A 24,972-nucleotide genomic window follows, 5' to 3' on the forward strand; every position below is an offset into this window, starting at 1 on the left:
TATTTTTTTTGCTACCCTTTTACTCTCAACGTATCATTGTCATTTTGTTTGAAGTGTGTCTTTTGAACAGCATACAGCTAAGTTCTGTTTTTATACACTCTGCCAATTTTTGTCTTTAGATTCATGTGTGTATATTATATATATTTTAAAGTAGTTCTGGGATAGAGCCAAGATGGTTGACTAGATGAATTCTGGAAGAGCTTCTCCCCCTGAAAAAGACCAGAATATCAAGCAGGCTGGCATACTCCAAAAAGATCTTTGGATAAAAGGCATTAAGGGTGAATAGAGGGAGAATGCAGACCCTGGAGCTAAAAGGGGAGGAAGCTAGGAATCCTGCATAGGTTTGCTGAGCACCATGACTCATTCCTGGCCCCGCACAGCTCCTAGAGAAGGAGTGAGTGAAACAGACATGGAACAGCCCACTCTTACCATGGACCTCCAGGATCCTAGCTGCAGGAGACTCCTTGATGCCCAGAGACATTTTAGCTGGCAGGGAGAACTTCCCGGAGAATTGGCAGAGACAGTACTCTACGCTGTGTGGAGTCCAGAGGGTTTGGTGCAGGAATAGCTGCAGTGGAACATGGCCATAGGTGCCCATCCCCTAAGGCTCTCCATATTTCTTTAGGTGGCTTTAGCTTTTGTTAGCTCCCAGGTCTGGAGAAAGCAGGCCTGTTTTGCACATGGGCTGGGGCCAGTCTGATCTGACCATTCCTGTCTGTGCTGGCTTCTACTAGGGCCCCTGCATAGCCACACTGGCTTAGTGCACAGCCTCAGCTGCCCTGCCGAAGCACTTGCCAGCAGCCGCTGTCATAGTTCTTCAGCCAGCAGCCCCTAACTTCCAGTTTTTCACCCAGTTTTTTGCTTTTGCATATGGATCCCTACTGGTGCAGATTCACTTTCAGTCTTCTCCCACCAGTGCTCAGTAACCTGCAGCCTACCCCTGCTACCCTGTGATCAAGTGTTTGCCCGTGACTGCTCCATCGCTACATAAGTGCCTCTGGCTCCCTGCTTCCATGTTGGATTACACTCTCCCATGTCATCTCCAATGCCCCGCTGAAGCACTTTTGCCAGCATCCCTGATTGGAATGTTGTTGCCAGTAGATTGGGAACACATCAGCACCTCTGGTAGAGCAGGTGCTTGACCTCAAGGGGCCAGAGAACAAAGCAAATGTTCTCGCTCTAGCCCCGTAGAGACAGAGCACATAGCCCTGGAGTGCTGAATTAAGCCTTGGTCCCTTAAAAGCATCCAAAAAGGAAAACAATCTAATAAACCCAAATTTACACCACAGTCAAAACCTCAAGGGCAACAAAGAATATGAAAGCAAAAAGCACCATTCAAAGAAAAGGAATTTCAAAGATTAAAGAAACATTAGCTGCCACAGATGAGAAAGAAACAGCTCAAGAATTCTGGCAACTCTAAAAGCCAGAGTGTCTTTTTGCCTGCAAATGACCTAACTAGCTTGCCAGCAATGGTTGTTAGCCAGATTGAAATTGTTGAAATGACAGACATATAATTCAGAACCTAGATGTCAAAGAAACTCAATGAAATATAGAAAAAGGTTGAAACCCAATCCAAGGAAAACAGTAAAACTCATAAAGAGTAGAAAGAAAACATAGACACGTTGAGAAAGAACAAAACTGAACTTCTGGAAATAAAAAATGCACTAAAGGAATTTCATAATACAACGGGAAACATTAATAATAGAATAGACCAAGCTGAGAAAAGAATATCAGAGATGGAAGACTGTTCCTTTGAATCAACACAGGCAGACAAAAATTTTAAAAAGGATATAAAAAATGAACAAAACCTCCAAGAAATATGGGATTATATAGACACCAAACCTGTGACTCACTGGAATTTCTAAAAGAGATAGAGAGAGGCAATTAACTTGGAAAACATATCTGAGGATATTGTCAATTAAAATTTTCTCAATCTTGATGGAGAAGTCAACACGCAAATTCAGAAAATTCAGAGAACCCCAAAAAGATATTACATAAGACAACAATTCCCAAAATATAGAGTGAAAGAGGATCGCCAAGGTCAATGTGAAATAAGAAACCTTAAAGACAGCTAGCGAAAGGGGCAGGTCATGTACAAAGGAAACCTCACCAGGCTAGCAGTGGACTATTCAGCAGAAATCTTACAAGTCGGAAGAGATTGAGGGCCCATATTCTGTATTCCTAAAGAAAGGAAATTCCAACCAAGAATGTCATATCCAGTCAAACTGCTTCATAAGTGATGAACAAATAAAATCCTTTCCAGAAAAGGAAATACTAAAGGAATTCATTCTCATCAGACTTGCCTTCCTAGAGGTCCTTAAGGGAGTGCTAAACATGGAAACAAAAGACATACCAACTACCACAAAAACATACCTAAATACACAGAACATTAACACTATAAATCAATTACATAATCAAGTCTACATAATAACCATCTGACAGCACAATTACAGGATCAAATCTTCACATATGAATTTTGATCTGGAATACAAATGGGCTAAATGAGCAACTTAAAAGGCACAGACTGCAAGTTGGATAAAGAAGCAAGACCCAACTCTGCTGCCTTCAAACTTCAAAAGACTCATCTCACATGCAACAACACCCATAGTCTCAAAGTCAAGGGATGGAGAAATATATACCAAGCAAATAGAGAACAACAACAACAACAAAGCAGGAGTTGCTATTTTTTTCAGACAAAAGAGACTTTAAACCAACAATCAAAAGGACAAAGAATAATATTATACAATGATAAAAGATTGAATTCAACAAGAAGGTGTAACTATTCTAAATACATATGCACCCAACTTTAGAGCATCTAAATTCATAAAACAAGTTCTTATAGACCTACAAAGCTACTTACATAACCACATAATATTAGTGAAAGACTTCAACACCACACTGACAGTGTCAGATCATCAAGGCAAGACACTCAGGACTTAAACTCAACACTTGACTAAATGTACCTAACAGACATCTACCCAACAACAGAATATACATTCTTCTCATCTGCAGATGGCACATATTGTATGATTGACCACATGCTTTACTCAGCCATAAAGCAATTCTCAATAAATACAAGAAAACCAAAATCATACCAACCATACTCTTGGGCCACAGCATAATAGAAATATAAATTAATGCCAAAAAGCCCTATCAAAACCCTACAATTACATGGAAGTTAAATGACCTGCCCCTGAAACAGTGTAAATAATGAAATTAAGGCAGAAAATTTTTAAAAAGTCTTTGAAACAAATGAAAACAGAGATACAAAGACACAACATATCAGAATCTTTGAGACACAGCTAAAGCAGTACTAAGAAGGTTTATAGTGCTAAATACCTACACCAAGAAGTTAGAAAGGTCTCACATTAACAACCTAACATTGCACCTCAAGGAACCAGGAAAATAAGAGCAAACCAATACCAAAAGTAGCAGAAGAAAAGACATAACCAAAATCAGAGCAGAACTGAATGAAATTGAGATGTGAAAATCCAGACAAAAAAATCAACAGAAACAAAAGTTTGTTTTTTAAAAGAATAAATAAGATATACCACTAGCTAGATTCACAAAGAAAAAAAGAGAGAAGATCCAAATAAACACAAGCAAGAATAACCACCAACACCACAAAAATACAAAGAACCTGCAGAGACTGCTAGGAACACCTTTATGCATGCTATCTAGAACACCTAGAAGGAAAGGGATACCTTTTTGGAAAAATACAACCTCCTAATGATGGCAGCGGCGGGCAGTCCAGAGTGGCTGCTGCCATCACATCGGCTGCAGTGGGGAGACATGGGTGGTGGTGGCAGGAGCGGCTGCAGGAACAGCAAAGGCGGCAGTGGGACCCCTGTGCCCCATGACCCAATAGCAGCCTACTGCACCACCCTTACCTTTGCATGGCCGGGCAGGACCCACTTCCAGGTCCAAAGCCTCCACTGTGTCGGGTTCCTTTGTACAAAGTTGGCCAGAGCCGCTGCGCCTCTGCTGCGGGGAAACACAGAGAGGAGACAGTCAGTCCCTAGAGTCCATCCCTGGCACTTCCCCGAGAGCCTGCTGCCCTGGTATCACCCTGCTACCGCCATAAGGCCGCGCCCAGTCACCCGCCAATGGGGGAGCAGCGTGGTTAGACATGGAGGGAAGGGCATAGAGGGGTTCCAAGGCAGAGCTGGGCCCAGGGTAGTGCCCTGCTCCATGAAGCCAGCGGAAGCAGGGAGCAGGCAGGAGCCCCACCCTCCTGGGCACGGTTACAGCAGCCCAAGTAATGGCTATGGACCCAGGGCTCCCTGTGCTTTTGGGGGCCAGGAGCAGGCAGGAGCACTGCCTTCCTGGGAGCATCTGCAGCCACCCATGCGCAGCTGTTGACCCAGGCATTTCTGCAATCTAGGAGGCCAAGGAAGGCCCCCACCTTGTTCCCACAGGCTCAGAGGTGTCTGCTCCCACTATCTGGCCACTACCTGCTCGCGGAACACACTCCAATCTCGGAGCATGGTTGACACCAAGCCCGGGTGCTGTCATAGCTCAGTTGGATGTGTGCACACTTGGGACAGCTCTGACACACCAGCCCCCTGAGTCCCCTCTGGACTTTGGGCACCCAGAACACAGGAGGAAAGCCGAGGGACTGCTGAGGGCAGGTCGAAGCTGGCCTGCAGGCAACCCTTGGCAGTAACAGCCTTGGTGCTATGAAGTGTGGTAGGTGGTAGACAGGCTCCTAGGCAGAAGGGGGTGGGTCCTTGGTGAAGCCCCACCTTCAAGCTGGGGAGGGCCTGAAGCCTGGGAGCTGGGCTGCTGGTCCTGTGGACCAGAATGGGAACTTGTGGTGCTTTTTCTGGGCCCACCCATGGCTGCCCATGGACCAATGGGACTGCACTTCTTCCCCCTGAGGCCCATAAAACGTCCTAGACTCAGACCAGAAGAGATGACGGGAGGACCAGCTACAGAGAGAAGCTACTCACTCCAGGGTACCCTCTTTGCTGAGGGCTGAACACTCATCCGGAAACCCTGACTACCATGCTCAATAAAGCTCCTCTTCATCTTGCTCACCCTCTATTTGTTTGTATACCTCAGTCTTCCTGAATGCAGGACAAGAAATTGAGACCCGCTGCATGGCAGGACTGAAAGAGCTGTAACACAAACAGGCCTGAAACACACACCTTGCTCACCACCTTGTGTGCGACAAGAAAGACAGAAGAGAGAAAGAGAGAAGAGCTGTGGCCCTTCAAGGATCCCAAACCTAGGAGCTCCCTGAGCCAGGGCTGTGACACCCTCTTTAGGGCTCTGTGGTTCCTGGTGTCTCCAAGATTCTGGGTGCCACTGTGTTCCCCGGTATCAGCTGTGGAAGTTGTGTATGGTGTGCCTGGTCCAGCTGCAGCCTTGCAGAGAGCTGAGGCCATGAGGCTGGGGCCGTGCTGGTGCCTGGAGCTGCCCACCACATCGCAGCTGGCAGGCCGGGCTCTGCGCAATGGCCAGACTACAGGCTTGCTCACACACCCATTGCTGCTGCACACCTGGCTCACCCTTGGCAGGCATGAGATCCAGGCTGGTAGCATGAGCCAAGTGCAGCCTGCAAGGCTGAGTGATCGGAACAAGCCCAGAGGGCCAGAGCAAACCTTGGACAAAGGCGCCACTGGCCACAGAGGTTTCCGGCTGGTGAAGCAAAACCCCAGGGATCTCATAACACTAGGATTGAAACCCCCATAAATTTAAATCATGAACAGACCAGTAGCCAGTCCTGAAAATGAATTAGTAATAACAAGCCTACTAATCTATCAAACCCCTGGGCCAGACAGATTCACAGCTGAATTCTATCAGATGTACAAAAAAAAGAACTAATACCAATCCTACTAAAATTATTTCAAAAAGTCAAGGAAGAAGGACTCCTCACAACTCATTCTATGAGGACATCATCATTCTCATACCAAAACCTGGAAGAGGCACAACAAAAAAGAAAACTTCAGGACAATATTCCTCATTGACATAGATGCTAAAATCCTCAACAAAATACTAGCAAACTGAATCCAGGAGTACATCAAAAATCTAATCCATCATAATCAAGTATGCTTTATTCCCAGAATGCAAAGTTAGCTCAATACATGCAAATTAATAGGTGTGATTCATACAGAATGTACTAAAAACAAAAACCACAAAATCATTTCAACAAATTAAAAAAAGCCTTTTGATAAAATTTAACATCCTTTCATATTAAAAACCTTCAGTAAACTAGGTATTGAAGGACTATACCTCAAAATAATAAGAGCAGTCTATGACAAACCGACACACTGAACAGGAAAAAGTTAAAAGCATTCCCCATGAGAACTGGAACAAAACAAGGTTGCCCACTTTCATCACTCTTTCTCAACATAGTACAGGAAGATCTAGCTGAAGCAATCAGACAAAAGAAAGAAATAAAACGCCTGCAAATAGAAAGAGAGGAAGTCACATTATTTCTCTTCATAGTCAATATGATTTTTTAGTTAGAAAACTCCACAGTTTCTGCCCAAAAGCCCCTAAAACTATTAAGCAACTTCAGTAAACTTTCAGGATACAAAATCAGTGTATAAAAATCAGTAGCATTTATATACGCCAATAATGTCCAACTTGAGAGCCAAATCAAAACGTAATCTCATTCACAATAGTCACAAAAAAATAAAATACGAGGAATATAGCTAATCAAAGAGGTAAAAGATCTCTACAGTGAGAATTACAAAACATGGCTAAAACAAACCAGAAATGACAAAAATTAATGGAAGAACATTTCATGCCCATGTATAGGAAGAACCAATATTGTTAAGATGACCATACTGCCCAAAGGAATTTACAGATTCAATGTTATTCCTATCAAATTACTAATTACATTCTTCACGTAACTAGAAGAAAAGCTATTTTAAAATTCATATGGAACAAAAAAAGAACCCAAATAGCTAAGGAAACTGTAAGCAAAAAGAACAAAGCCAGTGGCATCACAATATCCAACTTTATACTACAAGGCTGCAGTAACCAACACAGCATGGTACTGGTACAAAAACAGACACATATACCAATGGAACAGGTTAGAGAGCCTAGAAATAAAGATGCACACCTACCTACAACCTGCTGATCTTCAACAAAGTTGACAATAATAAGCAATGAAGAAATAACTCTATTCAATCAGTGATGCTGTGATAAATGACTAGTAGGATGAAGAAAATTGAAACTGAAGCCCTTATTACCATATACAAAAAAATTAACTGAAGATTGATTAAAGACTTGAATGTATTACCAAAAATTATAAACACCCAGAAGAAAATTTAGAAAATACCATTCTCGATATAGGCTTTGAAAAAGGTTTCATGATTAAAACTCTAAAGGCAATTGCAACAAAAACCAGAATGTTGAAGAGGGACCTAATTAAATTAAATAGTTTCTGCATAGAAAATGCGAGAGAATATTTACAAACTATACCTATGACAAAGATCTAATATACAGAATTATAAGGAACTTAAATCAATGAGCAGAAAACAACCCAGTTAAAAACTGGCAAAAGACATGAACAGCACTTTTCAAAATAAGGCAATTAAAACAGAATTACCATGAATCCCAGCAATCCCATTACTGAGTAATTACCTGAAGGCATATAAATTGTTCTACCAAGAAGACACATGTACTTGTATGTTCATCGTAGCACTAGTCACAGTAGCAAAGGAATCAACCTAGATGCCTAATATGGTTTTGTTCTGTGTCTCTACCCAAATCTCACCTTGAATTGTAATAATCCTCATGTGACAAGGGCAGGACCAGGTGGAGGTAATTGAATCATTGGGTTGGTTTCTCTGTGCTGTTATCATGATAGTGAGTGAGTTCTCACAAGACCTGATAGTTTTATAAGTACCTGGCATTTCCCTTGCTAAAACTCCCTCTGTCCTGCCACCCTATAAAGAAGATACCTGCTTCTCCTTTGCCTTCCACCATGATTGTAAGTTTCCTGGGGCCTCACAAGCAATAGGAAACTGTGAGTCAACTAAACTTCTTTCCTTTATAAATAATCCATTCTCAGGCAGTTCTTTATAGCAGTGTGAGAATGAACTAATACAGTAAATTGGTACTGAGGTAGTGGGGCACTACTATTAAACATACCAGAAAATCTGGAAGTGACTTTGGAACTGGGTAATGGGCTGAGGTTGGAACAGTTTGAAGGACTCAGAAGACGACAGGAAAATGTGGGAAAGTTTGGAACTTCCTAGAGACTTGGAGGGCTCAGAACACTGGAAGATGTGGAAAAGTTTGGAACTTCCTAGAAAATTATTGAATGGTTTTGACCAAAATGCTGATAGTGATATGTACAATGAAGTCCAGGCTGAGGTGGTCTTAGATGGAGAAGAGGAACTTGTTGGGAACTTGAGTAAAGGTCACTCTTGCTATGCTTTATCAAAGAGACTGGCAGCATTTTGCCTCTGCCCTAGAGATCAGTAGAACTTTGAAATTTCTAAGTGGCAAAGCATTCAACAGAAAGCAGAGCATAAAAGTTGGAAAATTTGCAGCCTGATGATGCAGTAGAAAAGAAAAACCTATTTTCTGGGGAGAAATTCAAGCCAGTTGACTGCAGAAATTTGCATAAGTAAAAAGAAGCCAAATGCTAATCACCTAGACAATGTGGTAAAGGTCTCCAAGGCATGTCAGAGACCTTTGCAGTAGCCTCTCCCATCACAGGCCCAGAGGCCTAGGAAGAAAAAATGGTTTCACAGGCCAGACCCAGGGCCCTCCTGCTATGTGCAGTCTAGGGACTTGGTGACCTGTGTCCCAGACCTACCAACTGTGGCTAAAAGGGGCCAATGTACAGCTTGGGCCGTGTGGATTCTGAGGGTGCAAGCCCCAAGCTTTGGCAGCTTCCACATGGTGTTGAGCTTGTGGGTGCACTGAAGTCAAGAATTGAGGTTTGGGAACCTCTGCCTAGATTCCAAAGCATATGTGGAAACACCTGGATCTCCAGGCAGAGGTGTGCTTCATGGGCGGAGCTCTCATGGAGAACCTCTGGTAGGGCAGTGCAGAAGGGAAATGTGGGATTGGAGCCTCCACACAGAGTCCCTACTGGGGCATCACCTAGTGGAGCTGTGAGAAGAGGGCCACCATCCCCCAGACCCTAGAGTAGTGGATCCACTGAGAGTTGCACTGTGCACTTGGAAAAGCTGTACACACTCAACACCAGCTGTGAAAGCAGCCAGGAGAGGGGCTGTACCTTGCAAAGCCATAGGGGTGGAGCTGACCAAGGTCGTGGGAGCCTACCTCTTACATCAGCCTAATCTGGATGTGAGCCATGGACTCAAAGGAGATCATTTTGGAACTTTAAGGTTTATTGACTGCCCCATTGGATTTGTCTTGAATGGAGCCTCTAGCCCCTTTTGTTTCAACCATTTTTTTCCCATTTGGAATGGGTGTCTATACCCAATGCCTGTACTCCCACTGTATCTAGTAAGTAATAACTGACTTTCAATTTTACATGCTCATAGGCAGAAGGGACGTGCCTTATTTCAGATGAGAGTTTGGACTTGGACTTTTGGGTTAATGCTGGATTAAGTTAAGACTTTGGGGGACTGTTGGAAGCACATAATTGTGTTTTGAAATGTGAGGACATGAGATATGGGAGGGACCATGGCAGAATGATATGGCTTGGCTCTGTGTTCCCACCCAAATCTCATCTTGAATTGTAATAATCCCCATGTGTCATGGGAGGGAACAGGTGGAGGTAATTGGATCATGAGGGCAGTTTCCCCCATGATGTTCTCATGATAGTGAGTGAGTTCTCAGAAGACCTGATGGTTTTATAAGTGTCTGGTGTTTCCCCTGCTTGGACTCACTCCGTCCTATCACCCTGTGAAGAAGGTACCTGCTTCTCTTTTGCTTCTGCCATGATTGTAAGTTTCCTGAGGCTTCTCCAGCAATGCAGAACTGTGAGTCAGTTAATCCTCTTTCCTTTATAAATTATCTAGTCTCACACAGTTCTTTATAGCAGAGTGAAAACTTATTAATACAATACGCATTAATGGTGGAGCACATAAAGAAAATGTAGTGTGTATACACCACGGAATACTAAACAGCCATAAGGAAAAGGAAATCATGTTTTCTGCAGCAACATGGATGCAGCTGGAGGCCATTATTCTAAGCAAATTAATTTAGGAGCAGAAAATCAAATACCATACATTCTCACTTTTGCATGGAAGGTAAACCTTGAGTATATGTGGACACAAAGAGGGGAGCAATAGACACCAGGGTATAATTGAGGGTGAAGGGTGGTAGGAGGGTACAAGTCAAAAAACTGCCTATCAGGTAATATGCTCACTACCTGGGTGATGAAATCATTTGTACACAAAACCCCAGTGACACACAAATATGCAACAAATCTGCACATGCGCCCACTGGACCTAAAAGTTAAAAATTATAAATAAATAAAGACATTATTGGCATTTTAGGACTTATATTTATCACGTTATTTGTTTGTTCTTTCTGTATCTCGTTTATTTTCTTTTTCTTCCTTTCCTTGGTTGTACCTAAACATTTTGGAGTTCATTTTTATTTATTTATAATATTTTTGAATATATTTGTGTATAGTTTTCTTAGTGACTGCTTTAGCTATTGCCATAAATATACATAATTCATCACAGTCTAATGGTGTCAACATTTTCTCACTTTAAGTGAAGTGTAAATACCTTACTTCCATTTAGGCCCCTTTACTATCTCCGTATTTTCAACATAATGGTCCCAAGTGATCCTGTACATAAACTGAACACCGCATCAGATAATGTAACTTTTGCCTCAATTGTAAAATATGACTTAAGAAATGCATTGGGTGAGTGATTAGCTACTATGTTTACTTCTATTTTTACCCATTTTCTTTTTCTTTTTCCTTTCTAAAGTTTTCATCTTTCTACTGTCATTTTCTTTCTGTTTGGAGAACTTCCCTTAGCTATTTCATAAGATAGGTCTGCTAGCAATTGATTCTCTTAGTTTTCCTTTTTCTGAGAATGTCTTTTTTCCCTTCTTGAGTGAGAACAGTTTTACTGGATACAGGATTTGGAATTGACAATATATTACTTTCTGCACTTGAAAAACTATTGTGCTATTTCCCTTTGGCCTTCATGGTTTTAGATGAGAAACTTGTCATTTGAATTGGTGATTTTTATTATGCAATGTGCTGTATATCTGGCTTTTTTTTCCAAGAGTTTTATTCATCTTTAAATTTTAGAAGTATTTTTATGATGTTTCTTGACATAGTTTTTTTTTTCCTTTTTTTGAGTTCACACAACTTCTTAGATATATTGATTTATTTATTTCAACACTTATGGGAAGTTTTTGGTCACCAATTCTCCAAATACTGTTTCAGTTCCTTACTCTTCCACCTATCATTGTGTAACTCTAAACATACAAATGTTAGGCCTTTTGTTATTGTCCCACAGGTTCCTAAGTTTCTCTTTATTGTCTTTATTCTATTTTCTCTGTGTTGTTAACATTGAGTAAATTCTATTGATATACCTTCATGTTTGCTGATTCTGTCCTCTAACACTGCCATTACACTATTCGGTCCATCTAGTGATTTATTTATTTCAGTTATTATACATTGCAGATCTATAATTTCCATATATTTAACTTTACAAATATAACTCCAATTTCTTTTCTATTTTTTCATTTATTTTAAATTTTTTTTCAATTTTTAACTTTTGTGGGTATACCATATGGATATATATATTTGTGTGAATAGGAGCCTCATAACTCAGACTGGTACCTTATCCCACTGTCGCTGAGCTGGTATCCAAGATGTAAGACGAAGTCCTCTTTGCTCTTCCCTCTCCTCTGCTCAAGTGGAAAGTAGGGATCTCTTTTGAATCCACCAACTGTGCAGCCTGGAGTCTGGGGAAGGGTGGCACAAGCAGTCCCTTAGTCTTGTATGTCTCAGTGTGTCTTGTACCCTCCAAGTCCACTGGCTCTGAGGCCATCTCAGCACTAGAACATGTCTAGAAGTATGTGGTCTAGACTGTCTTTCAAGTTTATTTACAGGTGCAGAGCACTTTAGCCTATGGTGGTGAGGCTTGCTGGAACTCATATTTCTACCACTGGGACGTGTGATTCCCCTCTAGATAGGATTGGTCTATATGCTTACCTTCATGGAAGGCTGTCAGCTGAGTTCAGTCTAGTTTTGCTTTCCACTGTGACAGGGCAGCACTCAGTTCAATGCAATGTCTCATAATTGCTGTGCTCTCCCTCTCCCAAGTGCACAGATTCTCACCATGCCACACGGCTGCTACTAAAGGTTGGGGGAGGCATGGAAATAGCAATTCTAAGACTGTCTTTCCTATCATCTTCAGTGGCTGTTTTAGTGATATGAAGTTAAAACTAGGTACTGTGAGTGCTCACCTGATTTTTGGTTCTCATGAAGGTACTTTCTGTGTGTAGGTAGATGGCAAATTTGATATTCCTTTTGAGGTGTGGGGAATGATTGGTCCACCCTCCAAGACAACTTGGAATGGAATGTTGACGCTTTTTTATGATAGCTACTTTAAATCTTTGTCAGATAACTTAACATTTGATTCATCTCAGTTTTGTTTTTCTTGCTTATTTGATTTCTGGGGCTGCTGGACATACTGTACCATCCCTGCTGATGCCACATAAAAGGGGTATAAGGTACTTTCCTGGACTTCCCGCTCTTGTTAGCTGACTTTTTGAAAATTGGAGAGAAGCCTTCGGGCCTGGGAGAAACAGGGCTTCTCTGATGTCATCACTGTGAATGGGTGGGACTGCTCATAAAGCCCCGTTTATATCGCAGGAGTTTGAATGGCCCAGTACTTCATTGCCATTACTGGCAGTGAGTTAGTTCACCTACAGAGACCCGGGTGTGGAGCACAGTTTGGAATTCTCCACTATGTCTCTGTTGGGCTTCCTCTTTCCTAATCCTTTGACTAGGGAGAGCAGGTTTTCCTAGATATTTTTTTTGTTTCGTGTATGCCTGTAAATGGTTCCAGGTCACAGTCCTTTTTGCTGCCCAATCCAAGAGTATATAGGAGATAAAAAGGACACCTAGGAGGAACTCACCACATTGGCATTACTCAGCTCTTTGTCCAGTATGCTTTTAGAGTTCTTGTATCATTGTAAGTTGAATAATTTCCAGGGCTTTAGTGACATTAAGAATAGAAAAGGCCGGGCACGATGGCTCATGCCTGTAATCCCAGCACTTTGGGAGGCCGAGGAGGGTGGATCATGAGCTCAGGAGATCGAGACCATCCTGGCTAACACGGTGAAACCCCATCTCTACTAAAAATACAAAAAATTAGCGAGGCGTGGTGGCGGGCGACTGTAGTCACAGCTACTCCGGAGGCTGAGGCAGGAGGATGGCCTGAACCTGGGAGGCGGAGCTTGCAGTGAGCTGAGATCGCACCACTGCACTCCAGCCTGGGCGACAGAGCGTCTCAAAAAAAAAAAAAAAAAAAAAAAAAAGAGTAGCGAAGTAGAAAATAGTGAGTCTATACCTTCTAGTTTCTGAACTGGGTGCCCCAAACTTATTTTAATGCCTTTTAATATCTTTACCTTCTTTTCCTTTCTATATATTTTTATCAGCACCTAATATTTTTCTAGGTATTTCACTGGTAGAAGTGAAAAGTGAAAACTTTTATTTTTTTCCCACAATTTTGTTATTTTCAATTTGCTGGTATTCTCTTTAGTCACAGTGTCATTTTCTTGATAATGTGTGTTCTAGGACCTTGCAGATCTTCCAGAAGCCACAGTGGTCTATTTGTGCTTCACAGTGTCAAGTGGCCAGAAACTGAAATCTTTGTTTCAAAACCTCTATAGCTCGATGGTTCTAATCTCAAAAATGCATTGCTGTATTGAAAATCACTTGAATTGATTCTATATTTTAGCTGTTAATAGAAGGGCCTCCCTGGCCCACAATTTCTATTTGAAAAAGTACTCTGCTATTTTACATGCGTATAGGTTAATTTTTTCCTGAACAAAATGTCTTTTATCTTATTTTTTTCTCCTGCCCCCGCCCCCCACTGCAGATGATTTATCTGGCTCGTAATGCCAAGGATGTTTCAGTCTCATATTACCATTTTGACTTAATGAATAATTTACAACCTTTTCCTGGTACCTGGGAAGAATATCTGGAGAAATTCTTAACTGGAAAAGGTATGTGGACTTTATCTTAAAATTGATAAGTATTTTTTATTTTAATAATACTATTAACAATAACTTTTATGACTTTCAAAATACTTATTTTTCCAATCTAGTGAAAAGTATGTTCAAATATTATCTAGAAAACTAAATCTAATGCATTTAACATTTTTACTATGACCTTCAATTTATAAAACTAGTATTAATCATTGGCATACAAAAGTATTCTATAATCTGTTCTCAGTTGCTAGAAATCCATTATCAGTCTCTCCTCACAATAGACATTGTGTAACTTGCTTAAGCAATTAGTTAGATCTGTTAATGCATATGTCATATTTATAGTACTTAGGTAACTAGTTGATATGAGTACTTTGTAAGATAATAGTTTCTTCTTGATGAGACTAAGTATAACTTTTTGGAGGTCAGTGTATTTTTGTCTGAAATGCTTTCTTTGCACTTGACATTAAAAAATATCTGATGTTTATATATCCATAAATAGCTAATTTTACTTTTTAAGATTGTCCTCATATTCTCACTTCCTTTGGTTACTAAATTCAAAATGTTTTCACAATTTGATTTACTATTCAGACAGAAATATTTAATTTGATGAATGTTTATGAAAATAGACTTTTATCTGGTTTTAGTGGCCTATGGTTCCTGGTTTACTCATGTTAAAAACTGGTGGAAGAAAAAGGAAGAACACCCAATACTTTTTTTGTACTATGAAGATATGAAAGAGGTAAAATGGTAGATATGGATTCTGGATAATTTCCCCACTGCATCGTGCTGTAAAAGGATTGATATTTGCTTTCCAACTTAGTCTATCGAGTCCAAAATGATGATTGTTTTGCCTATCCACCATGTGTTTTTACCCAAATCTTGCTATAATTAATGAGTTTCTAATTGTGAAAAGAATTATTTTTATTCCTCTTATTTCTTAGCCACTGTGTTATATCTGACCACTCTTTCTTCTGCAATTATTTCCTATATTTACCAGGATATCACATGCTTATAGTTATCCTTAGATATCTACCCATTAATATTTTAACATTGTTTTTAAAAATTGTTTGCTATATTCAAGTTACCCCTTCCACGCTTATTGTTTTCACAACTATTTATGTGCTAATCATCCCTTATCTGTGCCTGCATTTTCACTTCTACCTCAATTTTCTAACCCATGCTCGTATTAAATTTAACATGCTCAAAACTAAACTTTTCTTTCTCTCCAACATGTAATATTTTTACTATTTTGTTCTCTCTCAACAATAAAAGTTATTCTTACTGTCTTTGTTTCCTATATTTTGCACATTCAATTGGTTCAGATAGGGTATCTATTGTATCTTTCAAAGTATTCCCTCATTTACTTCCTTACTACCTCACTCTTAGTGTAGAAACTTGTAATCATCTATCTAGTATGAAGTAGTATTAATTAAATACAACTACAAATTTTCATGCCACATTATGGAACTCTTCTACTTAAATTGGTCAAATACACACAGACATACACACAACAGGTAAACATGTTGAAATTAGTTCCTTACTTATAAAAGCCTGAACATACAAGTTAGAATACTTTCAGATCTACAATGAAAATTACAAAGTTTGTCTTCTTTGTAACTACATCCCAGTACTTAATACAGTGCATACAACATAAACAGGGGCTCAAGGTTACTTGCGTGGATCATTGATTGTTTCAATAAATAAATGAGTGAGTGGTAATATCCAAAACTTTAATGGCATTAATCCTACTTTACATAACACAGAAATTTGGCCCCATGTGAAATATTACTTGCTTTAGGTGGTTTTGAGAAACTCCCAGGGGTTTCTCGTATCTTAGCACAAAGAATCCTCTGAGATTTTATTCACTGCCCAAGTTTTCATTCTCCATCACAGTTGTCCACATCCCATAAAGAATCTGTGATCTATGTCTTATCATTGTCCCTTTACACCGGGTTTGAGAGTATTAATGTTAATTTGCTCATACCACACAGCTGCAAAACCTTGCATGGTTTATGAAACTACTGTAACAAAGTGATATGTCTCTTGAGAGTTTGTTTAGCCAGAGATAAGTTATAAATTCCTCATAAGAGAGAAAATTATTCCAGCTCTCTAACAAATAACTCTCTTCATGTTTTGGACAGCAGAGCACCACTTAAAAGCTTTATGAAAAGAACAATTTTAGCTTCTGGCAATAGTCCCTTTTCTCCATAAGACTAAGAAATACATTCTCTCTGTTTGGCTGTTATTCAAATTCCAAATCAACCATTACACTGTTTCCCACATAACATTTGAGACCATTTCTGTCTTTATTTAGCTAAAATGCTTTATTCAAATAAACTTACTCATTTTGATTTATAGTCTAACCGGTTACCTTTTTAAGCATGTCCATATATTTACAATTTCCTTCAAACTTGCAACATACATTGCATTAACAGACAATATTTTTCTTCTACCATACAATCAGTTGTAGATAATATTATAGAGAAGTTTAATGCAACAACAATAATGGAAGAAAATTATAGAATATACATGAATAATAAAATTTGAAAAAAAGTCCAGTAATTTACAACATGTTTATGAGTATCTACATGCATTCCTAATAAATGAGGTAAAAGAATACCAGATCAGAGGAAGATTCAGCCAGAGCCAGGACTCTGCTTTAACTTCTACTGGTCTATAGACTAACACAGATGTTCCCAGCATTTTTGGCACCAGGGACGGGATTTGTGGAAGACAATTTTTCCATGAACAGGGTGCAAGGGGGCTGTATATGGATGGTTTCCAGATGAAACTGTTTCATCAGATCATTGGGCATTAGTTAGATTCTCATAAGGAGTGTGCAACTTAGATCCCTCACATACTCAATTCACAATAAGGTTCATGCTCCTATGAGAATCTAATGGCACCACTGATCTAACAGGAGGCAGAGCTCAGGCAGTAGTGCTTGCTCTTCCACCACTCACATCTTCCTATGTGGCCCAGTTCCTAACAGGCCACTGATTGGTACTGATCTGAGGCCAGTGTGTTGGCGATCCCTGGACTACTATCATCATTAATATTTTAGGATTAGCCAAATTATTCTCCAAATATTTTTGACCCCAAAAAGAAAATGTTCTCTATTTGCCTGTCCATCTATGTGTTTTCCTAGCACAACTACTATCTTTAATTTTGGGCTTCTCTCTACTATCATCATGTCTGCTCGTTTACTCATTCTAACCACTGACACACCTTAAGTTCTGATCTTATTCTTCTGTCAGAGAGGACTGACACAGAAAATATAACAGATATTCTTGATTTTTAATATTTTATGATTAGTTTATTTAAAAATTGAGAAAAACCCAAACAAATATGGATTTCCTATACTATTCAGAGTCAACATTTAAAAAAACGGATTATAAATGTTTTATAAATATTCACATTGTGTGAGTTACTTGTTTATTGTCTTGGGTTTTACCCACTAATAGAATCCAAAGGAGGAAATCAAGAAGATCATTAGATTTCTAGAGAAGAACCTGAATGATGAGATCTTGGATAGGATCATCCATCACACCTCATTTGAAGTGATGAAGGACAATCCTTTGGTAAATTATACACATCTACCAACTACAGTGATGGATCATAGCAAATCCCCTTTTATGCGTAAAGGTAAATACTTTGCTGGGTTTAATTTCCCTTTTGTACTTTCTTATGAATTATCATGAGCTAAGGATTAGTTCTGTGATATCTACTAAGTTTCTTAGCCTGTTTAAGCTTTATAGTAAATACCTACAACCAAAAGTTGCTGAGATTCAAAATTATTAAATGAAACAATGCATGTAAACCTATTACTAGAATACCTTGAATATATGATAAATATGTATTCTTCTATTTACTACTGTGCTAAATGAGAGTGGTTTTGGCAACTCTGATGTGAGCAATTCCAAATTTGTCATTCTTACTCCCTTCAATCTTTGTCTAAGATGGCATAGATAAGCTTCCTTCCTTCTGCTCCTCAGTGAAATACTAATTTCACTTAGTACAGTACCATAGTCTTTAAAGTCCCCATATCACTTAGAAAACCATGGTAATTGCATTAAAAATAATTCACCAAAAGGAGAAACTGTTATTTGACCTTATAAGAAGTTGTAGCCCTCTGCAAATACTGTCTAAACTATTAGTAACATAGAGTCTAAATTTAACTTAGAAGAATATGGCATTTACTGTTGGAATACGTTACTTCCATTTAAGTAGTCTGTTTATTGTGGCTTATTACACATAATATATGTCAAAAATGTGTTAATAATAACAATACATTTAACAAATTACTAACTTAAATAACTTTGAGAAGTTATCCACTTAATAATGCCACGATCTGTTTTCAATATCTTTGATTGAATTGGAGGGAGAGGGGTAGAATTTCAATTTATATGCTAGGAAGTAAGCATAACCTTAGGAATGTATTGTGCATATTAACAGATGAAACAAAACCACCAATTTTGAGTAATATGATTAATTTTTTGGAAAGTTGTTTGTTAACTTATTAAGGTAGCAAATAGTCCTAGTGTTTTCAAAGTATGCTCTTTCTTTTCTAAAAACAATATATTTAACCTATTAAAAATAACTTCTAGAGTAAGAAAGCAGGTATATTTTTCATCAAAAATTGTATGCATTATAAGTTTGAGCAAAGAAGACTGATGTATATATATCTTATCTGTATGCTTATACACAGATGTAAATGGATGTGTATGGACAGTCATCCCTTGCTATATGTGGGGGATTGGTTCCAGGAACTCTGCCTCTGAATATACTAGAACCTGCCTATATGAAAATTGGCACTCAAAACATGTGGGTGGGTTTCTCATCATGCAAATACTGTATTTTTTATTGCTTTTAGTTGAAAAAAAAATGCATATAAGTGAACCTGGCCAGCGCAAGTCTGTATTGTTCAAGGGTCAATTGTTTACATGTACATATATATTCTTTTTCCTGGTAGAAGAATCAGAAAATAAATCTTTATTAAACAAGGCAAATTCTCATTGTGATAGATACGTGAATATAATTTCCCAGAAATTTTATCTCAAATCATATGAAAATTGATGCCATTTCATGACATCTAATTATGATGTAGACATAAAGAAGACAAGCTCAATATCTGGATTCTATGGCTTCTCCAACCTCAACAGAAAAAAAGCACTTGCTGTTCTAATATTGAAGGTAGTCTTTATGTCCCTTCTCTAGGGGGTTAAGAACATACTTTTGTAGTCAGATTGATCTGAGGTTTATCCAGGCTACGCCATTCCCTGAACCTATTACCCTGAATACATTAATTAACCTGCCAAAGCTCTGATTACATCACTGGCAAAATAGATAATATAATAACACCTGTGGCAAAAGTTTCTGGGGAGGATTATGGTAAATGATATGTAAGCATTTAGGATATTTTCTCACAATAAATAATGCATACAGAAGTAAAAAACATAATTAGTCTAAATAGTTTGACCTTCCTTCCTTCCTTCTATTCTTCCGTTCTTCCTTCCTTCCTTCCTTCCTTCCCTGATGTATCCAGTAAACATTTAGAGTACTCATTCATTAATTTGCATATAGAAAAACTTCTTCATGAATAACTATATACAGCACATATTCTTTAAAAGATTCAAAGGTAAATGATACATATCTTTGACTCAAGAAGCTCACCATGTAGTGCAAGGGGCATGTACATGAATGAATGCTGAAAGAAGTTAAGTATGAACAAATGTGCCAGGCACACTGAATCTTGAAAGATGCCATATTAGATAAATCAATGTTATTATTATGAGGGTGGGATAGATCATGTCCAATGTTTGTTCATATGTCCTAAATTATAACAAACAGAAAAACCTGGTCTTTGGCCAGCATTTATCAAAAGTTCTTTTGTGAAGTAAATGTGTTTACGTATATTATAAAATTTATATGCAGATCAGTTCACTGGAATGATTTATATATAACTTTTAATTGCTTAAATCTGTGTTCTCCTCTGTTTTTAATGACATCCTTACGGATGCATTAGCCCCAGTATGTTTATGTTGAACCCTTATTCAACCCTATGTTGAATTCCAGAGCTATTGACATCTGGTGAACATAGAACAAAATGTAACAACTAGGGAAACAAGCATATCTATAGGAATGTTTTTCTTTTAAAAGACTTGGAAGTTTTATCAAACCACTGTGGATTAATATAGCTTGTAATTTAATATGATGTATTACTATTTCATAAAATAGTGAGATGTTTTTCTCTAAAAATATTGGCAGTACATTAAAAGTTTATTCATTTTCCGAACACATATTTATAAATACCCAAGTATGAGAGATTAAATTTAAATTTTTATCCTCAAAGATTTACTTTAAAAAACATGGTTCCAGGATGTTATATATTTGATATTAATGTTATTATTCCCACCTAAATTACAAATAAAGAACAAGCCTAGTGAATTTAGGAAAAACAACTGTCATCTCCATATCATAGCATCCTTGTTTATAAATTCTAGGAAATGATACTTATCAACTTTTTATTTCACAGTTTTGCTGTGCTGATGACTAATTTTTTGTCTAGTTTCCAAAAATTACTTTGTGAAATAAAATATGCCTGACTATTGATCCAAGTGCTCAGTGATAATCTCATGACCTACGACCATTAGAAACAGTAAAATTATCACTCTTGGGAAACTATTGTAAAGCCCAGGAATTTAAACAAGAAAATTAGTCTTTCTCAGAATGCCTCTTCAAATGTCAGACTCTATTTAATTATAAACCACCTTTCCAGATGGAAAAAATTATTCAATTTTTAAAAGGCTTAAAAATTTAAATGTTAATACGATTTAAAGACTGTTTGAATTCATTCAAATAAAAGGAAGGTCTTTCTTTAGGCCTTCTAATCTTTTCCTTTGGTATATACTGATTTCTTTTTATGGAAATATTTTATTCTTTCCTATGTTTTTTTATTTATATTTAGGGATGGCTGGTGACTGGAAGAATTACTTCACCATGGCCCAAAATGAGAAATTTGATGCTATTTATAAGACAGAAATGTCCAAAACTGCACTTCAATTCCGCACAGAGATTTAAAGTGTCTAAATCACAAATCTGAAGAAATAAGAGATTGTCTGTAGTTGATTGAAACGAGGGCAGTTATGAATTGATTTGGGCAATCAACTGAATTTCTAAAGGAGAATAATATGCTTTTAATATGTTGATTCTTTTCAATGTTATTAATCAGATCCCAGTTTTGTTCCTTTGATTCTGAGTTTCCAAATTCTCTAAGGCTAAAGTTCATTGTTAACTTTTTGTAACAAAGGAACAATGTAACCACAGGCTCTTCCTGCCTTTTTCTACACTAGTACTGATAAGAAAGAAGGGATTTATTTTACTTAATCTCCCATATATTATGATTTAGAATTAAGTTCCCCTCCCTAGTACCATGGTCCAAGAAATGCTGTTTTCATAATGAGACTGTATTTCCTAACTCTGCCCCAATTTCCCTTTGCTGAAAATTTGACCCAGGACACTGTGTTCCACTGCTGTCTACCGAGTTTCAAGTTGTTCTCTGAGTCATAGCTCATCTTCCTGCAGTGCCTCTATTTGGATAACATAGTTCATGTCCCCGATCATGTAGTTCAGATTTTGGAAATCTTTTTTCTATATCATACCTAATGTCTAAGTCTCCGAAAGGCAAACGCCTACAATAGTCTCTGTAGGATTGGTTACCTGGGAACTGGAACTCTGTACTGAAAAGCAGCCCTGAGGGCTGTGACCTACTTCTTATGGGGAGTCCTCTTTTTCCCAACAGACCCGTTTGAACTTCAGAGAAATCACCTACTGCTGTGTTCTGGTCACCATTTGGGAACTTCAGTTACTTAATCTTAATAGCACCTTTAATATCCTAGTCATGATCATAACCTCTGCAAAATATTTCCCAATCTGGTGCCCAAGGAAGACTCTCTAGGCTGAATCTCCACTCTGCCCTCCTGACCCAATGTTCCTTCTACTTATTATTACATGCTTATATCTATTTGTGTGGTCTCTGATCTATGTTTTCTTGGAATATTTATATATATATATATTTTTTTTTTAATTATTATTATACTTTAAGTTCCAGGGTACATGTGCACAACGTGCAGGTTTGTTACATATGTATACATGTGCCATGTTGGTGTGCTGCACCCATTAACTCATCATTTACATTACGTATACCTCCTAATGCTATCCCTCCCCCCTCCCTCCACCCCACAACAGGCCCCGGTGTGTGATGTTACCTTTCCTGTGTCCAAGGGTTCTCGCTGTTCAATTCCCACCTATGAGTGAGAACATGAGGTGTTTCGTTTTTTTGTCCTGCCATAGTTTGCTGAAAATGATGGTTTCCAGCTTTATCCATGTCCCTACAAAGGACATGAACTCATCATTTTTTATGGCTGCAGAGTATTCTATGGTGTATATGTGCCACATTTTCTTAATCCAGTCTATCATTGATGGACTTTTGGGTTGGTTCCAAGTCTTTGCTATTGTGAATAGTGCTGCAATAAACATACCTGTGCATGTGTCTTTATAGTAGCATGATTTATAACCCTTTGGGTATATACCCAGTAATGGGATAGCTAGGTCAAATGGTATTTCTAGTTCTAGATCTCTGAGGAATCACCACACTGTCTTCCACAATGGTTGAACTAGTTTACACTCCCACCAAAAGTGTAAAAGTGTTCCTATTTCTCCACATCCTCTCCAGCACCTGTTGTTTCCTGACTTTTTAATGATCGCCATTCTAACAGGTGTGAGATGGTATCTCATTGTGGTTTTGATTTGCATTTCCCTGACGGCCAGTGATGATAAGCATTTTTTCATGTGTCTGTTGGCTGCATAAATGTCTTCTTTTGAGAAGTATCTGTTCATATTCTTTGCCCACTTGTTGATGGGTTTGTTTGTTTTTTTCTGGTACATTTGTTTGAGTTCTTTGTAGATTCTGGATATTAGCCCTTTGTCAGATGAGTAGATTGCAAAAATTTTCTCCCATTCTGTAGGTTGCCTGTTCACTCTGATGGTAGTTTCTTTTGCTATGCAGAAGCTCTTTAGTTTAATTAGATCCCATTTGTCAATTTTGTCTTTTGTTGCCATTGCTTTTGGTGTTTTAGACATGAAGTCCTTGCCCATGCCTATGTCCTGAATGGTATTGCCTAGGTTTTCTTCTAGGGTTTTTATGGTTTTAGGTCTAACATTTAAGTCTTTAATCCATCTTGAATTAATTTTTGTATAAGGTGTAAGGAAGGGATCCAGTTTCAGCTTTCTACATATAGCTAGCCAGTTTTCCCAGCACCATTTATTAAATAGGGAATCCTTTCCCCATTGCTTGTTTTTCTCAGGTTTGTCAAAGATCAGCTAATTGTAGATGTGTAGTATTATTTCTGAGGGCTCTGTTCTGTTCCATTGTTCTATATCTTTGTTTTGGTCCAGTACCATGCTGTTTTGGTTACTGTAGCCTTGTAGTATAGTTTGAAGTCAGGTAGCGTGATGCCTCCAGCTTTGTTCTTTTGGCTTAGGATTGACTTGGCAATGCGGGCTTCTTTCTAGGTTCCTTATGAACTTTAAAGTAGTTTTTTCCAATTCTGTGAAGAAAGTCATTGGTAGCTTAATGGGGATGGCATTGAATCTATAAATGACCTTGGGCAGTGTGGCCATTTTCACAATATTGATTCTTCCTATCCATGAGCATGGAATGTTCTTCTATTTGTTTGTATCCTCTTTTATTTCATTGAGCAGTGGTTTGTAGTTCTCCTTGAAGAGGTCCTTCACGTCCCTTGTAAGTTGGATTCCTAGGTATTTTATTCTCTTTGAAGCAATTGTGAATGGAAATTCACTCATGATTTGGCTCTCTGTTTGTCTGTTATTGGTGTATAAGAACGCTTGTGATTTTTGTACATTGATTTTGTATCCTGAGACTTTGCTGAAGTTGCTTATCAGCTTAAGGAGATTTTGGGCTGAGACAATGGGGTTTTCTAGATATACAACCATGTCATCTGCAAACAGGGATAACTTGACTTCCTCTTTTCCTAATTGAATACCCTTTCTTTCTTTCTCCTGCCTAATTGCCCTGGCCAGAACTTCCAACACTATGTTGAATAGGAGTGGTGAGAGAGGGCATCCCCGTCTTGTGCCAGTTTTCAAAGGGAATGCTTCCAGATTTTGCCCATTCAGTATGATATTGGCTGTGGGTCTGTCATAGATGGCTCTCCTTATTTTGAGATATGTTCCATCAATACATAATTTATTGAGAGTTTTTAGCATGAAGGCTGTTGAATTTTCTCAAAGGCCTTTTCTGCATCTATTGAGATAATCATGTGGTTTTTGTCTTTGGTTCTGTTTATACTCTGGATTACATTTATTGATTTGCATATGTTGAACCAGCCTTGAATCCCAGGGATGAAGCCCACTTGATCATGGTAGATAAGCTTTTTGATGTGCTGCTGGATTCAGTTTGCCAGTATTTTATTGAGGATTTTTGCATCAATGTTCATCAGGGTTATTGGTCTAAAATTCTCTTTTTTTGTTGTGTCTCTGCCAGGCTTTGGTATCAGGATGATGCTGGCCTCATAAAATGAGTTAGGGAGGATTCCCTCTTTTTCTATTGATTGGAATAGTTTCAGAAGGAATGGTACCAGCTCCTCCTTGGACCTCTGGTAGAACTCAGCTGTGAATCTATCTGGTCCTGGACTTCTTTTGGTTGGTAAGCTATTAATTATTGCCTCTATTTCAGAGCATGTTATTTTTCTATTTAGAGATTCAACTTCTTCCTGGTTTATTCTTGGGAGGGTGTATGTGTCGAGGAATTTATCCATTTCT

General features: G+C 38.5%; 1 protein-coding gene across 1 annotated transcript in view; it reads left to right on the plus strand.

Moving 5' to 3' along the window:
• The window catches only part of LOC100973465 (sulfotransferase 1B1), a 35,770-nt gene extending 12,510 nt beyond the window's left edge, over window positions 1-23,260 (plus strand). Inside the window, exons 5-8 of the mRNA XM_003809015.5 lie at window positions 14,019-14,145; window positions 14,775-14,869; window positions 17,595-17,775; window positions 21,098-23,260. Coding sequence (XP_003809063.1) covers window positions 14,019-14,145; window positions 14,775-14,869; window positions 17,595-17,775; window positions 21,098-21,210 — 516 coding nt within the window. The 3' untranslated portion in view covers window positions 21,211-23,260. The remainder of the gene's footprint in view (window positions 1-14,018; window positions 14,146-14,774; window positions 14,870-17,594; window positions 17,776-21,097) is intronic.
• The last annotated feature ends 1,712 nt before the right edge of the window (window positions 23,261-24,972 follow it).

Source organism: Pan paniscus, chromosome 3 (genome assembly GCF_029289425.2).
Source record: "Pan paniscus chromosome 3, NHGRI_mPanPan1-v2.0_pri, whole genome shotgun sequence".
Lineage (NCBI taxonomy): Eukaryota > Metazoa > Chordata > Mammalia > Primates > Hominidae > Pan > Pan paniscus.